Here is a 23,044-nt window from a genome sequence, read left to right as displayed (position 1 = left end):
AGGCCCACCTGACATCTGGCTTCATTATTGTCAGCTGGTTTAGTAGGACCAGGACTGAGACAGGACCGAAGGCAGGGCTACTCACAATCCGGATTCACCGCTAACTCCTCACTCCACTCTCCTCCTGGCAGCCGACATATAGCATAGATGACTGATGCAGCTACCAGCAGGAGATATCAGCTGCCTGCCTCACATGTCGGGCCTGCCCCTGACCCACGATTCCATTCCCTACAGCCAGGTAGGCCTAAATTTAGATATATTTTCAAACTATGGTAGTAGACTCTAATATAAACTGAGACCCTCATTTTTAGCCCAAAAATCTCGGTTTATTTTCAAGTATATATGGTATACTGAAGAAAGGTAACACGAAGGACTGTAACTTCAGAATGATTGCATTAATTCCACAAGCCAGCAAAATACATGATAAACTATGGAGAACTCTAGCATAAATGGGAATACCCAAACACATAACTCAGCTGATAAAAGCCTCTACGAAAATCAAGAAGCTGTAGTGAGAACAGAATATGGCAACATTGATTGGTTTCCAATAAAACATGGTATCAGGCAAGGATGCATCTTGTCGCCTTACTTATTCAACCTTTACAGTGAAGCCATCTTCAGAAAAGCAAATTTGGAAGAAGAGAGCGTTAGTTTCAAAGTTGGTGGCCAAAATGTAAACACCTGCACTAGGCTCCCTCCAACTCTTCCGCAAACATCTGAAAACCTGGCTTTTTTCAAAAATGTAACATTTACCCCTTCCTTGGCCTTCTAAGCCCCCCAAATATCCCTCTCACTATTCCCTTTAACCTCTTTGGAGTTTCCTTTCTCTCTCAACTCTTGTAAACCGTGCCGAGCTCTACGATTGTGGAGATGATGCGGTATATAAACCTAAGGTTTAGTTTAATTCAGTTTAGGCAGATGATACATCACTCATCACCATCAGCAAAGAAGACATGCTGAGAAAAGTCATAGCATGGGATCAGAACTGAACACAAGCAAGACAAAGATCATGAACACAAAAAATGATAAAGATTTTGAGCTTGAAGGCAATAGAATAGAAGTTGTAGAGGATTTCAATCTCCTGGGCTCTTTTGCAAACAAATAAGCAACTAGCAGGGAAGACTGTTGCTTGAGATTGATTCTTGGTATAGGAAAAGTGATTGGTATTGCTATTATTGTCAGGCTATTTTATTTTGATTTTATGCTGAATATGATGTATATTGTTATATTTGGGTGTGTTTTTTTCTGTAAAATGTCTTTGAAGTATTATTATGTGTGTGCTGTTGTACTTCGCCTTGAAAAAGGCGGATTATAAATAAACAAACCATAACTACTCCACAGAATAGCACTTGATCGCTGTTCAATGAAAGCTCTCGATAAAGTATTCAAAAACAAGGAAATAACACTCCAAATGAAGATCAGACTTGTCCACATACTCATTTTCTTTTCAATTATGGATGTGAAAGCTGGACCCTACAGAAACAAGACAGAAAGAAGAAGAGTGGCTCATTTGAGTTTTAGCGTTGGAGACCATGGAGAACTAACAAATTGATTCTGGAAGAGATCAAACCGGCTATGTCACTTGAAGCCCAAATGATGAAGTTATGACCGTCTTATTTTGGTCATACTGTCAGAAGAGAGAGATCGCTGGAGAAGGACATCATGTTTGGGAAGATCAAAGGAACCAGGCGAAGAGGATGCCTGCAACCAGATGGCTAGACATGCTGAAAACAACCATGGAGATGGCGCTGGAGGACCCCACCGGACTAGCACAAAATCAATTTATTTTTAGATCTGTAATTCATCAAGTCGCTAGGACTAGAGCACGAGTCAATAGCACCTAACTAACTTACTAAAAACTGATGATCAATGACATAGTGAGTGACTTTGATATCTTTACATTGTTGGGGGATTTCTGGATAATTCTAGTACTATGATAAACTCTTGCACTGACAGACCGAAGGTCAAATTACCAAGTTTTTTTTTCCCCAGAGATACTAATTGGGAACAACTCGTTGGTATAAGTTTCCTAAAGCTTTCTGACCACATTCACCGGGTCTTTGTTCTGTTCTACAGCAACACAATAACTCAGTGACTCACTGCAATCTAAGGCAGTTTCAGTAGTTCCAGTTAATTGTTTATGGTACTGCCTTCTCTCTGTCCATTTCCTGATACTATTATCTATGCTTTGGCTCTGTGCACTATCAGTTTTCATGGACCTGCATCCTTTACAGGTTGATAGTGAACATGGGAAAACCTCTAAGAGCTGTCAGCAGATTTTTATATACTACAACTCTCACATTGGGCCCTATTCAAAAGGTCTTTTCCCTTAGACAATCCTCTTTCAGTAATACAGTCGACTCCACCTAAATGCACGTCAGTTAAGTGCACGCTTCAGTTATCCGCACCCTACTACCACGGTCCCATTTTTTTTTTTTACATTAAAGTCAATGGACATAAACTCCGGATATTTGCAATTCAGATAAGCACACAATCCACTTTTGCGCACTGATGTCTTAGGTCCAACCTCTATTCTTTCACGTTCGTTCACTCCGATTAAATGCAATCACATTCTGAATGGGAATGGCTATTCTTCACACAGCAGCTTAAGTGCTGGGACAGCTAGGAAAGTGAGCCCTGGGACAGCTGAGAAAGTGAGTGCTGGGACAGCTGGGAAAGTGAGCTCTGGGACACCTAGGAAAGTGAGCGCTGGGACAGCTGGGAAAGTGAGCGCTGGGACAGCTGGGAAAGTGAGCACTGGGACAGCTGGGAAAGTGAGCGCTGGGACAGCTAGGAAAGTGAGCGCTGGGACAGCTGGGAAAGTGAGCGCTGGGACAGCTGGGAAAGTGAGCACTGGGACAGCTGGGAAAGTGAGCGCTGGGACAGCTGGGAAAGTGAGCGCTGGGACAGCTGGGAAAGTGAGCACTGGGACAGCTGGGAAAGTGAGCGCTGGGACAGCTGGGAAAGTGAGCTCTGGGACAGCTAGGAAAGTGAGCGCTGGGACAGCTGGGAAAGTGAGCACTGGGACAGCTGGGAAAGTGAGCGCTGGGACAGCTGGGAAAGTGAGCGCTGGGACAGCTGGGAAAGTGAGCGCTGGGACAGCTGGGAAAGTGAGCGCTGGGACAGCTGGGAAAGTGAGCGCTGGGACAGCTGGGAAAGTGAGCGCTGGGACAGCTAGGAAAGTGAGCGCTGGGACAGCTGGGAAAGTGAGCGCTGGGACAGCTGGGAAAGTGAGCGCTGGGACAGCTGGGAAAGTGAGCGCTGGGACAGCTGGGAAAGTGAGTGCTCCACTTCCACTCAAGCTGTAGGGCATAGCTTTCCTGTACTTTAGTCTCTAGCAGCCCACGCGCCATATTTAAACTGAGCCGGCTTAACTTCCCCTCCCCTACCCCCCTCCCTATTAAGCACACACTCCGTTTAAGCGCACATGGCAACCCGGTCCAAAGGGCGTGCACTTAAGCGGAATTAACTGTATATGCCAGTGCATTAGAATTGAAGGACCAGAATATTAAAGATATACAACTCCTATCATTTTCTATGGATGGGAATTGAACATGTGGAGGGTAATTTTACAGCATGCGACAAGGCAGTGAAGGTACGGGATGGTTGGGAGGGTGCTAAAAAGTTCTCAGCCCAACCAACCACAGTCCTAAATTCTGAGCATTATTTTGCCACTGTAGCTTATTTTGTTAAGTGCCAATTTGCAGAATCAAAATTCTATGTTTTAGACATTGTTTCAGATCACAGGTAAGAGGTGCTGCTGGACAGGGGGAGGTAAAAGGAAGGGAGAAGGCATACTGCTGAACAGGGGGGAGCAGGGAAGAGGTGCTGCTAGACAGGGGGGGAGTTAAATGATGGGAGAAGGGCTGCTGCTAGACAGGGGGGAGCAGGCAAGGGGTGGTGGTGGACAGCTGAAGAAAGAGAGAGACAGAAAGAAAGAAAGACAGACAGACAGAAAGCGGCTAAGGAGAGAGATAGAAAGAAAGAAAGCCAGACACACACATCTATTCTAGCACCCGTTAATGTAACGGGCTTAAAGACTAGTGCCTGGAATAAATTACCTGAGTTTGTCCTTCAAGCTCCTTCCCTTCCCTTGTTTAAAAGCAGACTGAAAATCCACCTTTTCGATATAGCTTTCAATCATTAACCCTACTCCTTTGCCCTCCAACCCAGCCAGCTGTTTAATCGTTCCCTTTAACTGTATCTATGGCATCCTGTTTGTCTGTCTTGGCTGTTTAGATTGTAAATTCTCTCGAGCAGAGACTGTTTGCTTCTTCTTTGTGACTCTGTGCAGCACTGTGTGCATCTGATAGCACTATAGAAATAGTTAATAGTAATTAATCGTAAGTGAACGAGGTGTTGGTCCCAACCCCACCAGCCATGCAGTGGGGCTGCACAGCCTACTGCTAAAAGGTGCACTTAGAGGGAACATTGGCTATAATCCAGGATTCTAATTAAAAGGTTTCTAAACTGTTGCTTTAGATCAGGGGTGTCAAACTCAATCGCATAAGGGGCTGAAATCTGAAAAAAAGGCTGTCGCTGGCTGAAGTTTTTTTTTAGATACTTAGGGATCCTTTTATTAAGGTGCGCATTCTGTGCGTGCTACATCAGTTAGCGTACCTTAATAAAAGGACCCCTTAGTCTTAGTAGAAGTATAGGGTTACAACCTCTCCAACCCCACGCCGGTTCTGTGAGTTAAACAAAATTTTTTTTAAAAGACTTTTCCTCTCTCTTTTAGGTCCTAGTTCACGCTCACTGTCTTAATGCCAGCTCTCCTTCTTTCTTCTTCCCTTTCTTTTCTGGAGTCCGAGGGATGGATTGAGCGGCCCTATTAATAGTTCCTTCTTTAAAAGTGATCTACTCCCGGAGAGATATGATTCTTTCTGTTTCAGCCCCCCAAATCTGGAACTTACTTCCAATTAACCTAAGAGAGGAAAAATTATTGAATAAATTTAAAAGTCTTCTAAAGAGCTGGCTTTTTAAAGACGCTTTTCAATAAACTGGTACTATTATACTTTAGGGTAGGATGTGGAGGTTCACTGAAATATGTGGGTACTTGTTTCCCTTCCTTTGTGTATTAAACCTATGCCCAATTTTTTTGCAGTTTTATTTTTTTAATATTGTATTTTATATTGCCCTTTTCCCTAATGTATTAATGTCTAATGTATTAATGACTAATAGTATTGTATGTGGATTTTATTATTAAAAAAAATTAAAAAATTAAAAGGAGACAGGTTTAAAACAAATGCCAGAAAGTTCTTTTTCACCCAGAGGGTGGTGGACACATGGAACGCGCTTCCGGAGGCTGTGATAGGCCGGAGCACGTTACAAGGCTTCAAAGAAGGTTTGGATAGGTTCCTAGAGGATAAAGGAATTGAGGGGTACAGATAAGAGTAGCGGTAGGTTATAGGGATAGTCTGGGACCATTGCTCAGGCAATGGGCCTGATGGGCCGCCGCGGGAGCGGACCGCTGGGCGAGATGGACCTCTGGTCTGCCTCAGCGGAGGCAACTTCTTATGTTCTTATGTACTTCTTATGTTCTTATCTGATTTGTTATTTATTGTAAATCGCATTGAAATAAGATTTTGCGATCAAATCAAAGAATCTATTAAACTTGAAACTTCTGCTTGCCCCGTGCAGCAGTGTGTGCATATGAGAGATTCCCAGCACTGGGGATCAGAAGGGCACTGGAAGATATTTCTGTGTCTGCTTGGGACCTGACTCTGCGTATGCAGATGATGTTATGCTGTGCATAACACCAAGACTCTATGCTTGTGGGATGTTTGTTGTATGATTGTTGCGGCTTGAGGCCGGGTGTTTGGGGTTCGTGTGTGTTTGCTTGGGGGGTTTTTTTTGGACATTAAAAACAAAATGTCAATTGTGTTGGGCATCCAGCCTCAAGGTTTCTGTATTATGAACCATCTGCTGTCATAGTTTTCAATTGTTGTTGCTCTGAATGTTATGTTTTTCTATGCTCTCACCACTCCTGGTTGTATGTTCCCTTGAAATTGCTAATAAAGAAATAAAAAAAAAGACTATCCCACACGTCATCAAGGTAATTGAGTCCTATGCGCAGGTCTCTGGCTATAAATTAAATACGACTAAGTCTGAATTAATGCCTTTGAACTGCAATGAAGATAAACAAAATATTAACTCCTTTGGTTTTGTTTGGAATGCATACAAATTGAAGTATTTAGGATTTTTCATAAGTCCAACTTTGGAGGATGCAGGAAAACTAAATGAGGATTACATGCTATCCATAATAAAGAATGTAACACATAAATGGTCACCATTAAAAATTACCTGGTGGGGGCGCTTGGCCATGATTAGAGAATGACACGGGGAAAAAATCTGTCCCCGTCACCGCCCCGTCACCGGCCCACCATCCTCTGCACCGCCCCGTCACCGCCGATCCCTTCACCACCCCGTCACCGTCACCGCCATCCCTTTCACCGCCCCGTCACCGCCACTGCCATCCCATTCACCGCCCCGTCGCTGTCCCCGCTGCATCCATATAAGCCTTTTTCCTTTCACTCCCTCCTTCCAATTTGAGCCGGGAACACTAGCGATCGCACGGTCCCCGCGGCCACTACCTGCCTGCCCGGTCGATCCTGGTGTTTGGCCGGCTCTCTCCCTTCTCCTCACCTTGGTTTGTGGGTTTTCTTTTTCGGCAACCTGCGCGCTTTCCCAGGGAGCCGCACACGCGCGGCTGCTCAGTGTTCAATCTTCTGCTCTGCTGCAACTTCCTGTTTCCGGTTGCGTCAGAGCAGAAGATCGAGGCTGAGCAGCGGCGGGTGTGCGCGGCTCTCTGGTAGCGTGCGGGTCGCCGAGGAGGAGGATCTGTGGACTGGGGTGAGGAGAGGGGAGAGAGCTGGCTGGACACTGGAATCGATTGAGCGGGCGGGTGTGAGCTGCGGGGACCGCGCGATCCTTCATGCCTCACTGCGGGGGACAAGACCATTCACCGCCCCGCGGGCGGTGAATGGCCTTGTCCCCGTCGCCGCAGCGACTGCTAGTTTTCTTCCCCGTTTTCGGCGGGTGACCCGCGGCTAAAATGCGGTGGCCGTGGGTAAACCGCCACCGTGTCATTCTCTAGCCATGATCAAGATGATGATTCAACCCCAAATTAACTATGTATTAAGTATCAGGGCTCATTATGGATTCTTAATAAAACTACATCTGACCCCCCCTCTTGGCTGTCTCTGGAAAAAATCTTATATGGTACCAACAATCTTGCTTGCATCCTGTCAATATCCTCCTCTCTGAAAAAATATAATTGTATTTTCCATTCAACATAAGGTTCTCTTACATTTTGATAGCATTATGAAAATCAAATGGAAGGACACCACATTGATTTCATTATGGAACAATGACACTTTTAAAATCAATAACATCACCTTGAATTGGCCTATTTGGCAAAAATATGATATCTGGACACTGCAAGATCTTTTATGTAATAATCGATGGTTGGCTTTTGAAGAAGTGCATGATAAATTTAATCTACCAGCCAATCAATATATTAATTGGCTTCAATTAAAACTTGTGGTGTGTGCTTCAATTCCGGAACTTCTAAAATTGAAACCAATACCTGATCTCCTTCAAAATATTATTACTATAGCTCCTCTTAAAGGTGTTGCCTCTAAATGGTACACTTTATTGAGACAAACTTCACCTGTGTCTATATCATTAATGATGAGTGCATGGCATCCGGATTTAGACATTTCCGCTGATGATGAGTTTTGGCAGAAAGTGTGGACCAGAGTATTCAAATCTATTAGATCGGCTCCAGTCCTTCAATCAATATACTTTCAACAACATCGATCCAACTGGACGCTGCATAAACTCGCTAAATTTTCCAAAGAAGGCCCCAATCTATCCTGATCCTGTGGAAAATTCGAAGGTACACTGCCACACATGTTATACCAATGCTCACATATTAAATTGTATTGGGATAAAGTCTGGAGCACCATATCCACCATCCTAAATATTAATGAACCCTTACATCTTAAAATTATTATTCTTGGACAACATGGTCTCACATATTCTATGCCCGAACCCAATGCTCGTTTACTTAACATCTTATTATTCTTGGCTATTAAAAACATCTTGTACTGTTGGAAGGATTTATCTAAGGTAGAATACATTGTATGGTGGAACACGGTATGCATAACCAACAAATTTGAAAGTATAATAGCTGAAAAACATAATTCTATTAGTTCTTTTCTCAAAGTATGGAGACCTGTTGAACTTTATTGTGACTTGGACCATTGACATAAATTATCTCAATGTAATATCATTGTAATATTTATAAAATATATAGAGAGTCACTGCTTGTCAGTTAATTAAGTCGCTTGGGATGCTCAGTATGATGCTCATTGGGAACTCTCTTCTATTCTTTTCACGTATACTGAAATTATATGTACTGGCCCTGCTGGATCTGGTTGACATGAGACACTGGTTGTATTGAATTATAATTAATACTATCTTCCTGCTTATTAACTGTGATATGTACAACTAGTCTGTTTCATGTTTAAATTATCTTTTGTTTATTTGCATATATGTATATTTGAATATTATAATAATTATTTGCATACTTTGTATATTTATTTTGAAAAATAAAAAATTTATGAAAAAAAATAAAAATAAAGAAAATCATTAGTATACCAATATAAAATGACACATTAGAGAAATAGAGGCAAAAACACAGGTAAATTGATATTTTATGCAATCCAATTGGCACAGATTATTTAAATACCACTTAGGGGGGAATTCATCAAGCTGCAGTAAAGTTTCGCTTTTTACTGCACCTTGATGTCCTGCAATTTTCATCAACCTGTGGGATCCTGGTACCACAATTTGCTGAATTTCATCTTACAGGAATAATAATGCTTGATAGCCACCTTGCAAAACAATGTTATTCCTGTGAACAAAGCTGCAGCTCAATGCTCTCAGCCTGCGGTGCTGGGTCCCTCTGACCTAACCCTGGTGTATGCCCCCCCAGTGGCTACCTCAGTGTGACATCATTGGTGGCAGGGGAGGGTGGAGAGTCTGGGGGGTCCTCTGGAGTCCAGGAGCTCCAGCCAAGAGTGATGCCTAATCGCTTCTGGACACTCCAGGCACTGTCCTCAAAATGGCAGTAGTAACACAAGATTGCCCCATCATTGTTGGTTGAGCTGAGAACTTTTCAGCAGCCTCGTACTACAGAGGTTCTGTGGATTCCATGCATGAACTCTGGCTATTATCACACGGTATCTGGAAAAGCTTAGTCCCACTTTAGTGAAACAGGATCCATAGCGCACTGGGAGCGCAAAATGTATTCAAAGTGATCAAACATATTATGGTTCATGTGAATAACTGGCATTAAAAAGTAAAGGATACTGTTGCAGCTTCTGCTTTTGATTCATGGAGCTGGAATTGGAAATGATTTTGCTGATGCCTGATGTCCAATGGTTGGCGTCTTCTTCAGAGCCAGCAATCAGGTCCAGGTTTTTTTGCGGACCCTTAAAGATGATGGAAAAGCAGCGCAGCTCGGGGATATCCTTAGCAAATTTCCGCATCTGATCTGTTTGGTGGCCCAGCCGCACATCCTGGATATCTTCAATGGAAACTGGTTAAAAAAAAAAAACAGCTTGAGTCAGCTGGATTCACACTGTTTATCTCAACTTTTCCACTCAAATGTTTTGCCAAACACTTACATACTCAAGTTTCAAGTTTATTTAATCTTTGATATACCGTTTGTCAAAAGCATACCTAAACAGTTTACGATTATCAAATATTATTAAAAATAAAATGAAAAGTTTAAAAATAAAAAATAGAGGGGGGCGACAAAACGAGCAGACTTACTGGTACAAAAAGGATTAAGTGGGAAATGGTAAGAGATTAAATACAATGAGAAAATAAAATCATAAAAGGGAGGGAAGAGATGGAAGAGGCTTAGTATACTACGATAGGGTAGGGGTCGCTTCAAAAGAAGCGTTTTGATTCTGTAATGCCGACTGCTTAGAAGCTGTTATGGCTCTTATTGGAAAGAAGAAAGTGTTTAAAAGCATCTTTCTGCTTACACTCATAGAATGACCAAACAAAAGTATCATATTGAGATCAAACCACAGAAGAAAGCCTGTTGTTTTCCAGTTTTCCTGCTTTTCATCATAACACAAACTAATGGGAACAAGCAGTCAGATTATATTCACCCAAATGACCATATTTTAAGAGTTTAATGGCACTTCTTCATCAGATCTCTGCGGCTGCCACCCGTGAATAGCAGACCAGAGTGACCTCCTACAGCAAGCTCCTTTGGGCTGTGGTACCTCCAATAATCTCCTGCCGTAGCTTGTTGCTCAAAGCCAAAGAAAACATCAAGGAAGTCAGTGAGCTGCTATACCAAAGTTGGGGGTTCCCATTCTATTTATACCCTGTAATTTTGCCAGTTATTAATTTATAATCATCTCACTTGTTAATCGCTTTGAATTCAATATTCAGCTGCACAGAGATAACATAAGAACATAAGAATTGCCACTGCTGGGGTCAGACCAGTGGTCCATCATGCCCAGCAGTCCGCTCACGCAGTAGCCCTCTGGTCAAAGACCAATGCCCTAACTGAGACTAACCCTACTAGCGCACGTTCTTGTTCAGCAGGAACTTGTCTTTGTCTTGAATCCCTGGAGGGTGTTTTCCCCTATGACAGATTCCGGAAGAGCGTTCCAGTTTTCTACCACTCTCTGGGTGAAGAGGAACTTCCTTATGTTTGTACGGAATCTATCCCCTTTCAACTTTAGAGAGTGCCCTCTCGTTCTCCCTACCTTGGAGAGGGTGAACACCTATCCTTATCTACTAAGTCTATCCCCTTCAGTATCTTGAATGTTTTGATCATGTCCCCTCTCAATCTCCTCTGTTCGAGGCAGAAGAGGTCCAGTTTCTCTAATCTTTCGCTGTATGGCAGCTCCTCCAACCCCTTAACCATCTTAGTCGCTCTTCTCTGGTCCCTTTTGAGTAGTACTGTGTCCTTCTTCATGTACGGCAAAGGACACGGTATTCAGCAGTCCTACCCATTAATATGCTGAATATGAGGGCCCAGATAATTTTTTCATTTAAGTTTGATTAGAACTATACATTTTGCAGTCTCTGCCCCTCACCCCACCTAAGTAAATACGTATCATAAATTCATACAGATAGAGGTGGAATACTACTGTTATCCAGATGAATATTGCTCTTTCCCTTGGAATGTCTTGGCCTCTCCTACTTTTGCATGAATTAAGATCTGACCAGCCCAAATGTATCTATTTGGCATCCTATATTTTAAAAAAACACTTAAGCAAATAGCATCAAATACTGTGAACATAAGTGCTTTTGTCCTGATAATAAAGTTTTATGAACATGAATCTAGGAGATAGATTGGGGGCAAGGTGAAAGTAGAGATGTGAAGACCTGGGAAAAAAAAACCCTGAAAAAACTAGGGGTAAAAAGAAAAAAATTATGTCTTACCTGATAATTTTCTTTCCTTTAGTCAGAGAAGATGAATCCAGAGATGAGTGGGTTATGACCATCAACCAGAAGGCGGAGATAGAGAACACAAAAGCTGCAGTAAAAATAGCAATCCCTTACACGGATCTTTCCCACATACTTATACCATGGCAGTAAAACCCCACTTTTCTATTTTTTCCAAAAATGGCATGCGCTAATGTTACCATTAGGGAAAGTGGACTTGTATACTGCCTTTTGGTGGCTTTGGCATTTCAAAGTTTACATTCAGAGTGGTGGGCACTGGAGGATTAAGTGACTTGCCCAGGGTCACAAGGAGCAGCACTGGGATTTGATCTCACAACCTCTGAGTGTAGAGACAGCAGCTCAACTAGTGAGCCACAGCCCTTTTTTAAAATTACCACAGGAGCACCTGCCAACACCTACTGTATTTTGTAGGTGGTAAGAACTCCTGCATTATTGATGCACTAACCCAGTGGTTCTCACCCTATCCTGGGGGACCCCCAGCCAGCTGATTTTCAGGATATCCTTATTGAATATGCATGAAACATATTTGCATGAATGCCACCTCCATTATATGCAAATCTCTCCCATGCATATTCATTAGGGATATCCTAAAAGCTCAAATGGCTGGGGTCTCACAGGACAGGGTTGAGAACCAATTAGCATTTAGCAATATATAGTAGATGCACTAACAAGTTTGTGAAGGAATGCTTACTCTTTTCCCTGACATGCACTTCCCCCCCCCCAACATACAAAAATTATTTAGTATGCAAAAGTTACCATGTAATTCCGAAGCCAGCGTGTCCAAGGGTTTTCCTGTCTTGGGCACACATTAGCACCTAACACAGCTTAGTAAAAGGGCCCTTTAAAGTGGTAAGATGTTCTTTAAGCCATATGTTTAAAATATCATCATTACCCGCCTCTTGTACTCTCAAAATGCTTACTAATAACGAAGGGGCCCTTTTACTAAAGAGTGCTAAGTCCTTAACACAGGGATAGCATGCAAGAACAGGTACTTTGCCTGTTAACATGTGCTAACACAGATTTTACCATACACTAGTAAAAGGGTCTCTGTGTCATTAGTAAAACAATGAAAAATATTAGATGATTACATTTCTAATCATGTACAAAATGACTCGCGTTGCCTTCACAATCTACCGGGCCGATCAGCCTTCCTCTCCCTGACGTCAATTCTGACGTCAGAGAGGAAGTTCCGGGCCAGCCAATCGCTGCCTGGCTGGCCCGGAACTTCCTCTCTAATGGCAGAATTGATGTCAGGGAGAGGAATGCTGGTCAGCCCGACGCAGGTAAGCAGGGAGAGCGGCGGTGGCTTTGGAGCCTGTTCCCCAATGGCGGTGGCAGCTTGAGGGCCTGTTCCCCGAAGGAGGCGGCAGTGGCTTGGGGGAGGGCAGGGAGACAGAAGGAAAGAAGGGAAACAGAAAGAAAGAAAGGGAGGCAGGGAGAAAGAAAGGGCAGGGAGGGAGGAAGAAAAAGTTGGGGGAGGGAATGAGGTCTGGAGGAGAGGAAGCATACAGGCTGAAAGAAGGGAAGAAAGATTGGATGCACAGTCAGAAGAAAGTGCAACCAGAGACTCATGAAATCACCAGACAAGGTAGAAAAAATTATTTTATTTTAAATTTAGTGATCAAAATGTGTCTGTTTTGAGAATTTATATCTGCTGTCTATATTTTGCACTATGGCCCCTTTTTACTAAACCGCAATAGTGGTTTTTAGCGCAGGGAGCCTATGAACGATGAGAGCAGCACTGGGCATTCAGCGCAGCTCCCTGCACTAAAAACTGCTATCGTGGTTTAGTAAAAAGGGAGGGGGGTATATTTGTCTATTTTTGTATGGTTGTTACTGAGGTGACAGTGCATAGAGTCATCTGCCTTGACCTCTTTGAAAAAAAACCTGGAATATAAATGATAATTAACATTTTCTCTGCGTACAGTGTGCTTTGTGTGTTTTTTTTTTATTTTATTGTTTGTAGATCATTTTGACTTGGTCATTTTAAAAGTAGCTCGCAAGCCCAAAAAGTGTGGGCACCCCTGAGCTAAGAGCTCCTTTCATCAGGTCAGGGAAAAAAAAAACATTAGGTTAAACTGCATAGCATTAACTAGGCCTTAGGTTCTTTGCATATCACTGGTTTCTAAATGGGGTCACTTTGCCCCTCCATCCCCCCCCAAAAAAAAATCTTCAATGTGAGAACCAGGAATGTTACCAATAAGAATAACTGGTGTCCCTTGCCAGGGCAGTCACCAATCCATGATGCAGCCAGCTTGGCTGCTCAGTTGCAGTTAGCACTTAGTGTAAACGAAATGAAGAATACCGTACTCCCCTCCTCTAATCCTGCCACAATCTCTTCCATCCCCAATACTACCTTTCCTTCCAAAACTTTTTTTCTTTACTCAACTCCTCTCCCCACACTCCTTCTTCCCCCAGTACACCCTCTACCCCATACATGCTGGTCTTGGCCTCTCCCAGCCCTCCCTCTCCAGGCCTTCTGCCCCATCCTGTTCTCATTTCTCAAACACATCTATTGCAAGTCAGCTCTCCCAAGTGTGTTCCCCCTTAATCCTCTTTCTCAGAGGACATGCCGCTAGCACCACGTCACACGACTATTCTGTTGTCTTTAGGACTGAAAATCACTGCTAACCAGATGGTCAGTGCTGATTCCCAGATATTCTTCCTTTTTAAGGTTATTTAGCATAGATTGTGTTCCTGTCTAGGATAGTTAGGAATAACTGGAATACCTATTCTTAAATGTTATCAATCCTTACTGTATTCCTTCTTTGTCAAATCCCATGTTAATAATTCCATCTTTACTGTATTCCTTCTCTTACCGCCTAGAACCGAAAGGCATTGTGCGGTATCCAAATAAATAATTATATTATGTTATGTTATCCAGCACTGGCAGGTATCCAGATTCTAAGAACATAAGAAGCCTCCACTGGGTCAGACCAGAGGTCCATCCTGCCCAGCGGTCCACTCCCGCAGCAGCCCATCAGGTCCATGACCTGTGAAGTGGTTCCTGACCATTTCTATAACCTACCTTTGCTTCTATCTGTACTCCTCAATCCCTTTTTCCTTTAGGAACCTATCTAAACCTTCCTTGAACCCCTGTACTGTGCTCTGGCCTATCATAACCTCTGGTCCTGAATATCCAGTGGATTCTTTTACTTGCAGCAACTGGTGTTTTAGTTTAAACATTTTCATTGAATTTTTCACTAAGTTTGATATACAAACACTTGAAAACAAAGGCAACAAGGCCCCCAACCCCTCTACCCTTCACTCCCCCTCCCCAAACACACACATAAATGTACTCAAACCCATACCCTGCTGCCCTAAGCAACTGGTGCTTTAAAACACACTGACTGCCACGAGCTACCTATTGGCCCCTACTAATATATCTGTACTGCATTCTTTTTTAAAAAATGTATTTAAATGTTTAAAGCAAGAGCACATTCAGCATAAAGGTAATCTTGATAATCTGTCTACCTTCCAAAATAGACTTGATAGCTTTCATTTTGTCTGAAGTTTAGTTACTGGGCATTTATCAGTTGTCAGATACACATACATTAAAGTAAAATCTCCCTTACAATTTATCACAGATAGAATCAGGTCACCCTGTTTCTATTTTGTAGTGACTAGGATTCATTTAAGATCCCCTGCCACACAAAGGTGGATCTGGTTCCACGTTAATTCTGGCCTAAATAAACCATTCAGGAAAACGGTTTAATTTGCAAATTGCTTACTCCAGGGGTAACTAATAAAGGCCAACTTCCTCGAAAATTTGTTCTTATGACATCGGAGATATTTGTCAGAACGGAACTCGCTGCCCTCCCAATCGAGGGCTCGGATGTTGCAAAAAAAAAAAAAAAAAACAGCAGAAAGATAGTCAGCAACATTGGAGCCCCTGCCATTAAGGCAGCTAAGATTGAGGCTCCCGAGGCGGCTACTCTGGAGAGCATTTGAAGGGCTCTCCAGAAATTAGACTCGATGGATGCAAAGTCAGCACTGGAAGTTACTACTTTTGTGAGTAAAATTGACTCCTTATCTAAAAGTACTAAGCTGGAATTTACCACTTAACGTAATAATATAGTCTGCCCAACCTTACCCTCTCTTTAAATTACTGATTTAAAATTTCCTTCTTCTTAGCTCTTTCTAGGCCAGAACCCAAAGCTCTGCCCGGTACTGTGCTTAGGTTCCATCTACTGAAGTCTCCGTCAAAGCTCACTCCAGCCCATCTAAACCATAGCAGCCGTCGAAGCCCTCTTCAACCAAATGGCCCTATACGGACACAGACTATGCAAAGTCTGCCCAGTCAGGTTACCCTGTGTGGTCCACCCAGGCTGCCCAACACTCTCACACTCATCATCTATTAATTCTTTATTTTACTCGCTAAGATCCTCTATAAGATGTCCTCCCCTCCTCCCCCACCCCTCGATAAGTAAGGCCTGTACTTGGATGATATAAATGTAGTATAAATAGGCACACTCGCTCCTGATCCATCTTGCCATATGCAGGACAGATCACAGAGGTCTGTCCGGCATCGGCCGCATTGCCCCAGTGCTGGAGTCGCTGTTAAAGTTAACTCCAGCCCGTTCTGATCTGTCTCGCCATACACGGGACAAAGACCATAGAAGTTAAAACTTAGAGAGAGACACAACAAATCCTGCCTCTAAGGAGCCACCTTTGATCCCCCCTGTAATTTCTATATTTAAGCTGCTCCCTTTCAAGGGTCTATGCAAGATCCATCCTTTAGTACAAAAATGATTCATTTTTACTATAAATGCCCTAAGTCTATTGACTTCTAAGTCATCCCCTAGCACATACTAGTCTTTTGGATTTCTACACCCCAAGTGCATCACTTTGCACTTCTTCATATTAAATCTTAACTGCATTGAATTGTAGTTTTAATCAGCTTAATATTCAGTGGCAACAATAATGGTAATTTTTAAACCTTCCCGACTCCTTTTCCCTCTTCCTCTTTGATCTGTCGCCTTGAGCTTGTATAGGTTTGTGCGACTCACAAATGGAAGATTAGATTAGATTAGCTATTAAGTTTCTGTGCACTGGACAATCTATAAGCCAGTGGTGTCAAAGTCCCTCCTTGAGGGCCGCAATGCATTCGGGTTTTCAGGATTCCCCCAATGAATATGCATGAGATCTATTAGCATACCATGAAAGCAATGCATGCAAATAGATCTCATGCATATTCATTGGGAAAATCCTGAAAACCTGACTGGATTGCGGCCCCCCGAGGAGGGACTTTGACACCCCTGCTATAAGCTCAGTCTATGATCAATTTTAAGGCCAATTGCTTGGGCATGGGACCCTGCACAAAAAAAAATTATTCAGAAAACCTAAAGAATCACCTCCTTCTCTGGGATCCCTAAGATCATCACATTGTTCCTCTGTGTTCCGTTTTTCATTTTCGCGACTTGAAGTTCTCAGACACTCTTGCAGAAGGAAGTTATTGAGTTGGCAGCACTCCATTCCCACACCTCTAAATCCAACACTCTCTGCTTCACCTTGTTCAGCCTCAGATAAATGTCAACAAGTTTTTCATTTACCTTCGATACAAAGATTTTAATCACCTGTAAGTCTTTCAAAAAATTTGACTTCTTTCAATACCTTATCAGTAGAGTGCCAGATATCAGTCCTTTCACACTATTGGCTCAAATTACATTCTCAGCTCATGCCAGCTTGCTCTCACTGGACTCACCTAACTCTCTAATGTTTGGCTAGCCAACTCACTTTTTCTGTCAGCTGTTACAGACCTGCATAAGGGAAGCCAACAGAGCTTCAAATGTATCGCCATTAGCATCCTCCCTTCTATGTTGGCACTTTTAGATCTTTATATATATCTTCAACACAACCAATTTTCAAAGGGAAACTAAAAAGATAATTGCAAAAGGCAAAAACATAATTTTAAGGGCAATTTTATAACAGGTCAGACTCCCACTGGGACTACTCCATTCCACACGACCTAGTCGCCTCCAAAGCAGACATGACCTTGAGACCGATTGGCAAACATTTAACAAGTTCTAAAACAAATACGTCAAATCATACTGCAGATTAGACACTTGCCCCCCAGATGCAATGAAAGAAGCCCTAATCATCTTCAAAGCCAGACTACTCTCCTGGGTCAACCTACAACTAACCACAGGAATGTTCCCAAAAACCTAGGTCAAATTGTAATTGTAATTGTAATTATACCCATTAAAAAGAACAACAAAGAACCATCCAACAACTTAACCAATTTCAGACCTATAGCTAATATCCCTCTCGGGGTTAAAATAATGGAAGGGATGGTAAACGCTGAACTAAACTCATATTTAGACAAATTCAACATTCTACACAACAACCAGTCAGGCTTCAGACCTGGTCACAGTATAGAAACAATCATGGCCTCGCTACTAAACCACCTACACTCCTTCCTCACCCAAGGTACCAGCACCATGATCCTGCAACTGGACCTAAGTAGCGCCTTTGACCTAGTAGATCACACCATCCTTTTGAACTGCCTAGAAGCCATAGGCATCACAGAAAACGCTCACAATTGGTTCCAGGGATTCCTCAGGAACAGATCCTACCAGGTATTCAAAGATGACAAACTTTCCCATAGCTGGAATAACAACTGCGGATTACCCCAGGGTTCACCCCTATCCCCGACCCTCTTTAATATCTACCTAAAATCAGTAGGAAACCTGCTGCAAAGCCTAGGGCTCATCTTCTATATTTACGCAGACGACATTACTGTAGTGATTCCTCTAACCTCCCTAATGTCACAATTCATCAACTCCTTAACCAACACCCTAAATCAGATAGAGTGCTGGATGATGGCCTTCAAACTGAAACTCAACCCAGAAAAACCAAATTCTTCCTGGCATCTCCCAACAAAAAGATAAAAGAAAATACTATCCACTTACAGAGTCGAGAATACAAAATTGACCAAACCATAAAGATACTGGGGGTAACCCTTGACAAACACCCAACCCTGGAAAACCACACAAACCTATTGTTTAAAAAAAGTATTTCGATTCTATGGAAACTTCACACTATTAAAAAATTCTTCGATGAAAAGTCCTTCCGTTTACTAGTACAATCATCCATCTTAAGCACTCTAGACTACTGTAATATCATATACCTAGGTGCTTATAAAAAGAACCTAAACAAACTGAGATTGATTCAGAACACCGCGATCCTACTAATCCACGGTTTAAAAAAATGGGAACACATTACCCCGTACTATCAGAAACTCCACTGGTTACCCGTAGAATCCAGAATCATCTTCAAGTTTGCCTGTATTTGTTACAAAGCTCTCCTTGGGATGCTCCCAACTTACCTAATCTCCCAGTTCCTTCTCAACGGTTCCAACAAGAGCACTCGCAGAACAAACCTATTTAATTACCCCTTCCTGAAATCTTACCAATACAAAAAGTTTTTAGATAGAATGTTATCTTTCCAGGCAGCTAGGCTGAACACTTGGCTTGGAAAACCCATACTTGAGGCCACTACATACGCAGGCTTTAGAAAATCCCTGAAAACTCAATTGTTTAACAAATTCTAAATGCCCAACTTCCTCTTCCTCGTAACGGCTCTCCTCTCTACCCCGCCTCCCCAATTCTAGATTTGAGACTAACCCTTACCCTCTCTCCCCTCGCACAACACGTCCTGACAAAATGTATCTTTATGGTAAACCACTTGTATCCCATGCTCTGACAAAATGTATCTTTATTGTAAATCGCTTGTATCCCATGTACTGTAAAAATGTATCTTTACTGTAAACCGCTTTGAACTTCACGGTATAGCGGTATATAAGAAATTAAAATAAATAAATGTTTGAAAGCCACGTTGGTGCCTATTTTAAGGCTGTTTCATAAAGACACAAAAGCACTTATTTGTCTTTATAAAATACTAGGAATAAAGCAGCAGAAATTGCATCTAAATCAGTGGTTCCCAACCCTGTCCTGGAGGACCCCCAGGCCAGTCGGGTTTTCAGGATAGCCCTAATGAAAATGCATGGAGCAGATTTGCATGCCTGGCACCTTCATTATATGCAGATCTCTCTCATGCATATTCATTAGGGCTATCCTGAAAACCCGACTAGCCTGGAGGCCCTTCCGGACAGGGTTGGGAACCACAGATCTAGACTGAAGTTATCAATGTGCAGTAAGGGCCGGATTCTGTATAGGATGTCCATTCTCAGCAGCCACCTAAGTGGTTTTTGATCATCGCTCATGGGCGTCCTATATAGCAGTGTTCTTCAACCGCCAGTCAGCTGACCAATGTCAGTCCGCAAAAATTTCCTGCCAGTCCGTGAAGAATTAGTGTCCCCTGCAAGCACGTGTCTTGTCTTCCTTCTGGCTTGGTTGCTCCTTATCTTCAGCGCCAGCTGCACTTGTTTGCCTGGACAGCGCACAGTGGCTCTTGCACGCTGCACGTGGCTGACCTGGAACCAGAACCGGGTCAGCAGCATACAAGAGCCGCTGCGCACTGTCCCGGCAAACAAGTGTAACTGGCACTGAAGATAAGGAGCAGCAAAGCCAGAAGGAAGACGGACACAAGCTTGCAGGGGACACTGATCTGGCTTCAGCAGAGGCTGGACGGCCCTGAACAAGTAAGGGAGAAAAGAGGGGGGGGGGAGGGAGGAGTGCGTTGGGACATGGGAGGGGCATTAATTTGGGACAAAAGTTGGAAGACATGGAGTGGGGACACAAACTCGGGACACACAAGGAATGGAGGAGGCATGGACTTGGGACACAAGGGAGGGAATAGAAAGGGAGAATTGTTGGGGATGAGTGTGTGAGAGGGAAAGATGGACGGGGAAAGGAAGAAAGAGGAACATTGTTTTCCATGGAGAGAGAGAAGAGTAAGCAATAGATACATGGGGAGGAGAAGGATGAGAGGGAGAAATGTTGGAAATGGTGGTGGAGAGGGAACAGAGGGACAGGTTGAAGGGGATGCAAGGGGGAGGTATGTTGGACATAGTGATGGAGGAAGAGATGTGGCATGGTGCTGGAGAGGGGTGACAGAAGGAGAAATGTTGGGATGGGGCTGGTGGGCAATAGTGAAAAATGCTGCACATGATCCGGGGAATGAGAGAGGGGAAAATGTTGGATATGGCAGTAGAGGAAGAGATACACCATAGCTCTCTCTCTCCCTCTTTCCCCACTCCCTATACACGGGATGGAGACGGGGACCGAGTTCACGGGGACCGAGCTGTGGGGATGGGGCAGAGATGGGGGAGGGGTTAGTAGTTTGCCAGTCCACAAAATAATTATTTTATTTCTGCTGGTCCTTAGGTGTAAAAATGTTGAAAACACTGCTATATAAAAATCACATCTGTCCTGATGGACAGATGCCTAACCCCTTATAACCATCCCGATTCTCTAACCAATGTCCATGTCACAGGCGCCGGTTAGAGAATCACATTGCCGCTGAGATGATCACCGCAAGGGAATCTCCCTGTGGTGATCAGTTTAGCGGATGCGGCTAGGAACCCATCCCCCCATGAAGTTGGCTGGCAGGAGGAATGCCAACTCCTGCCTAACGCCACCCCCAAACTGTCCACAGCAGGTGAGATGCCCAGTATAAGATACTTATACTGGTCCCAGCTGAATATAAGCCTAGATCTGCAGAAGTGGAATCCACATATAACCTGTCCCAACCCCCAAAGCATATTCAACCTCTCCCTGCCCCTCCAAAGCAGCTCAAATCCCACTTTTCACACCCCAAACAAAGCAGTTCCAACACACTTCCTGCCCCCTGAAGAAACTCTGAGCCTCCTCCCCTGTTTTTGAACTTATACCCCAATTCAGTGTTCTATTTGTAATCCCTGATACCACAAATTGAAACCATCATTTCAGGTTGCTGAAATCCAGGACTGAGTTTCCCTCTTGAAGTGGATAACTTGGCTACTCTCGAGCTGCATCCGTTAAGCTTCTCCATTCAAAGCATAGGCTTGCATAATCCCCATGCTCACTCACAAACACTCGTATTACTGCTATCATACCCAGAGCTAGGCTCTACATCTTTCTCTGTACTTATGTGACAGGTGAAATAATGGTGGAGAGGGAGTCCTTGGTAGGAGGGCCTACAAATATATGTTAATCCAGCCCTGCTGTGGATGCCTGAGCAGGTCACTTGGTCCCCCTATGCCCCAGGTATATTAGATAGATTGTGAGCCCAACGGGACAGACAGGGAAAAATGCTTGAATACCTGAATAAAATTCATGTAAATAGTTCTGAGCTCCCCTGGGAGAACTGTATACAATATTGAATAAATAAATCTGTGATATAAACAGGTTTAACCAAATCCTGATGGTGACTTTACTGTACTCAAGATCTAATGATAAGAAGTGAGAGTATACAGTAAACAGGAATCACACTGAATAGGCTGAACTTATACTTTTTCGCTGCAAAGACTGTGAGTGGATTCATACCAAACTTTTCCATGTTAAATCGCAAACAGCTGATGCTCTACTGAGCTGTTTGCCAAGAATGACCACACCCATGTTTCCAGTTTCCATTTTCCAAACATGAAAAAAAAAAGTAAATTAAAGATTTCTACTGTAAAACAAATTGTGGAAGAAGGAAAACAGCCCAAACTCTAAATAACTAATGTAGGAAGATTTGCACTGTAGGAGATGCCATCTCTCCCCAATCCCAGGTCCTAAAGTCTAAGACAGTAGCGCAAACTAATGCTGCCAGATTCAGGAAAAAAAATTTCGATTCGATTCAGCCTATTGAATTGGTTTTTCAATTCGATTTTCCTGCCCAGTTGGGTGATTTTTTTCAAAACTCCTGGTGGGTTTTATAGCTTTTTCACCCCCTTTGGCTTCTCCTAATCACACTGGCGCTGTGGTGTAAATAAAATAAAGAAACAAAAAGGACTTTTCCTCTCTCTGTTAAATCCTAGCTCACGTTTGCAGTCCAACACCAGCTCTGGCAGGATACACATTTCAAATCTGACATGTTATAATCACAAAACAGAAAATAAAATTAATTTTTCTACCTTTTGTTGTCTGGTTATATTTCAAATCTTGTTGGTCCAAAGCTCTGGTTTTCTTCTGATAACTTGCTTGCCAGGGTCTCCTTCTTTCTGCATACTAACCATCCTTCTGCCAACTCTGTCCTCCCTTTCCATTTCCATTTCCATTTCCATTTATTCCAGGGAGCAGGGAAGGAGGAAAGGTTGCAGCAATGGTACTGTTAAAGGGAAACGGAATGGGACTTCTATACTGCCTTTTTGAGGTTATACATTCAAAGCAGTGGGCAATGGAGGATCAAGTGCCTTGCCTGGTATCACAGGGAGTCAGCAGCAGCTCTACCACTAGGCCACTCCACACCTCCAATAGATCAGTAGTTCTCAACCTTCTGTTGTGACACAGCTGACAATGTTCATGTATGTGACACACCGAGCACTAAAATCCACAGCATGCCTAAATATTTTATTGTTTAATTATAAGTTTAGCATCATCCCATAACAAAAAGCTGCATGCAACACATCAGTCCCAGATTTTTCACTTGTCAAACAACAAAGAAAATGTACGAG

At 43.0% G+C, this 23,044-nt stretch overlaps 1 protein-coding gene across 2 annotated transcripts in view; it reads right to left on the bottom strand.

Moving 5' to 3' along the window:
- PLCD1 (phospholipase C delta 1) overlaps window positions 1-23,044 on the bottom strand; it is a 170,214-nt gene that overhangs the window by 58,588 nt on the left and 88,582 nt on the right. For both annotated transcript variants that reach the window (XM_033931741.1, XM_033931740.1), the window contains exon 3: window positions 9,379-9,607. In XM_033931741.1, the coding sequence (XP_033787632.1) occupies window positions 9,379-9,607 (229 nt within the window). The remainder of the gene's footprint in view (window positions 1-9,378; window positions 9,608-23,044) is intronic.

Source organism: Geotrypetes seraphini, chromosome 2 (genome assembly GCF_902459505.1).
Source record: "Geotrypetes seraphini chromosome 2, aGeoSer1.1, whole genome shotgun sequence".
NCBI lineage: Eukaryota > Metazoa > Chordata > Amphibia > Gymnophiona > Dermophiidae > Geotrypetes > Geotrypetes seraphini.
Note: the sequence above shows the minus strand (reverse complement) of the source record. Positions and strands in the feature narration are given on the sequence as shown.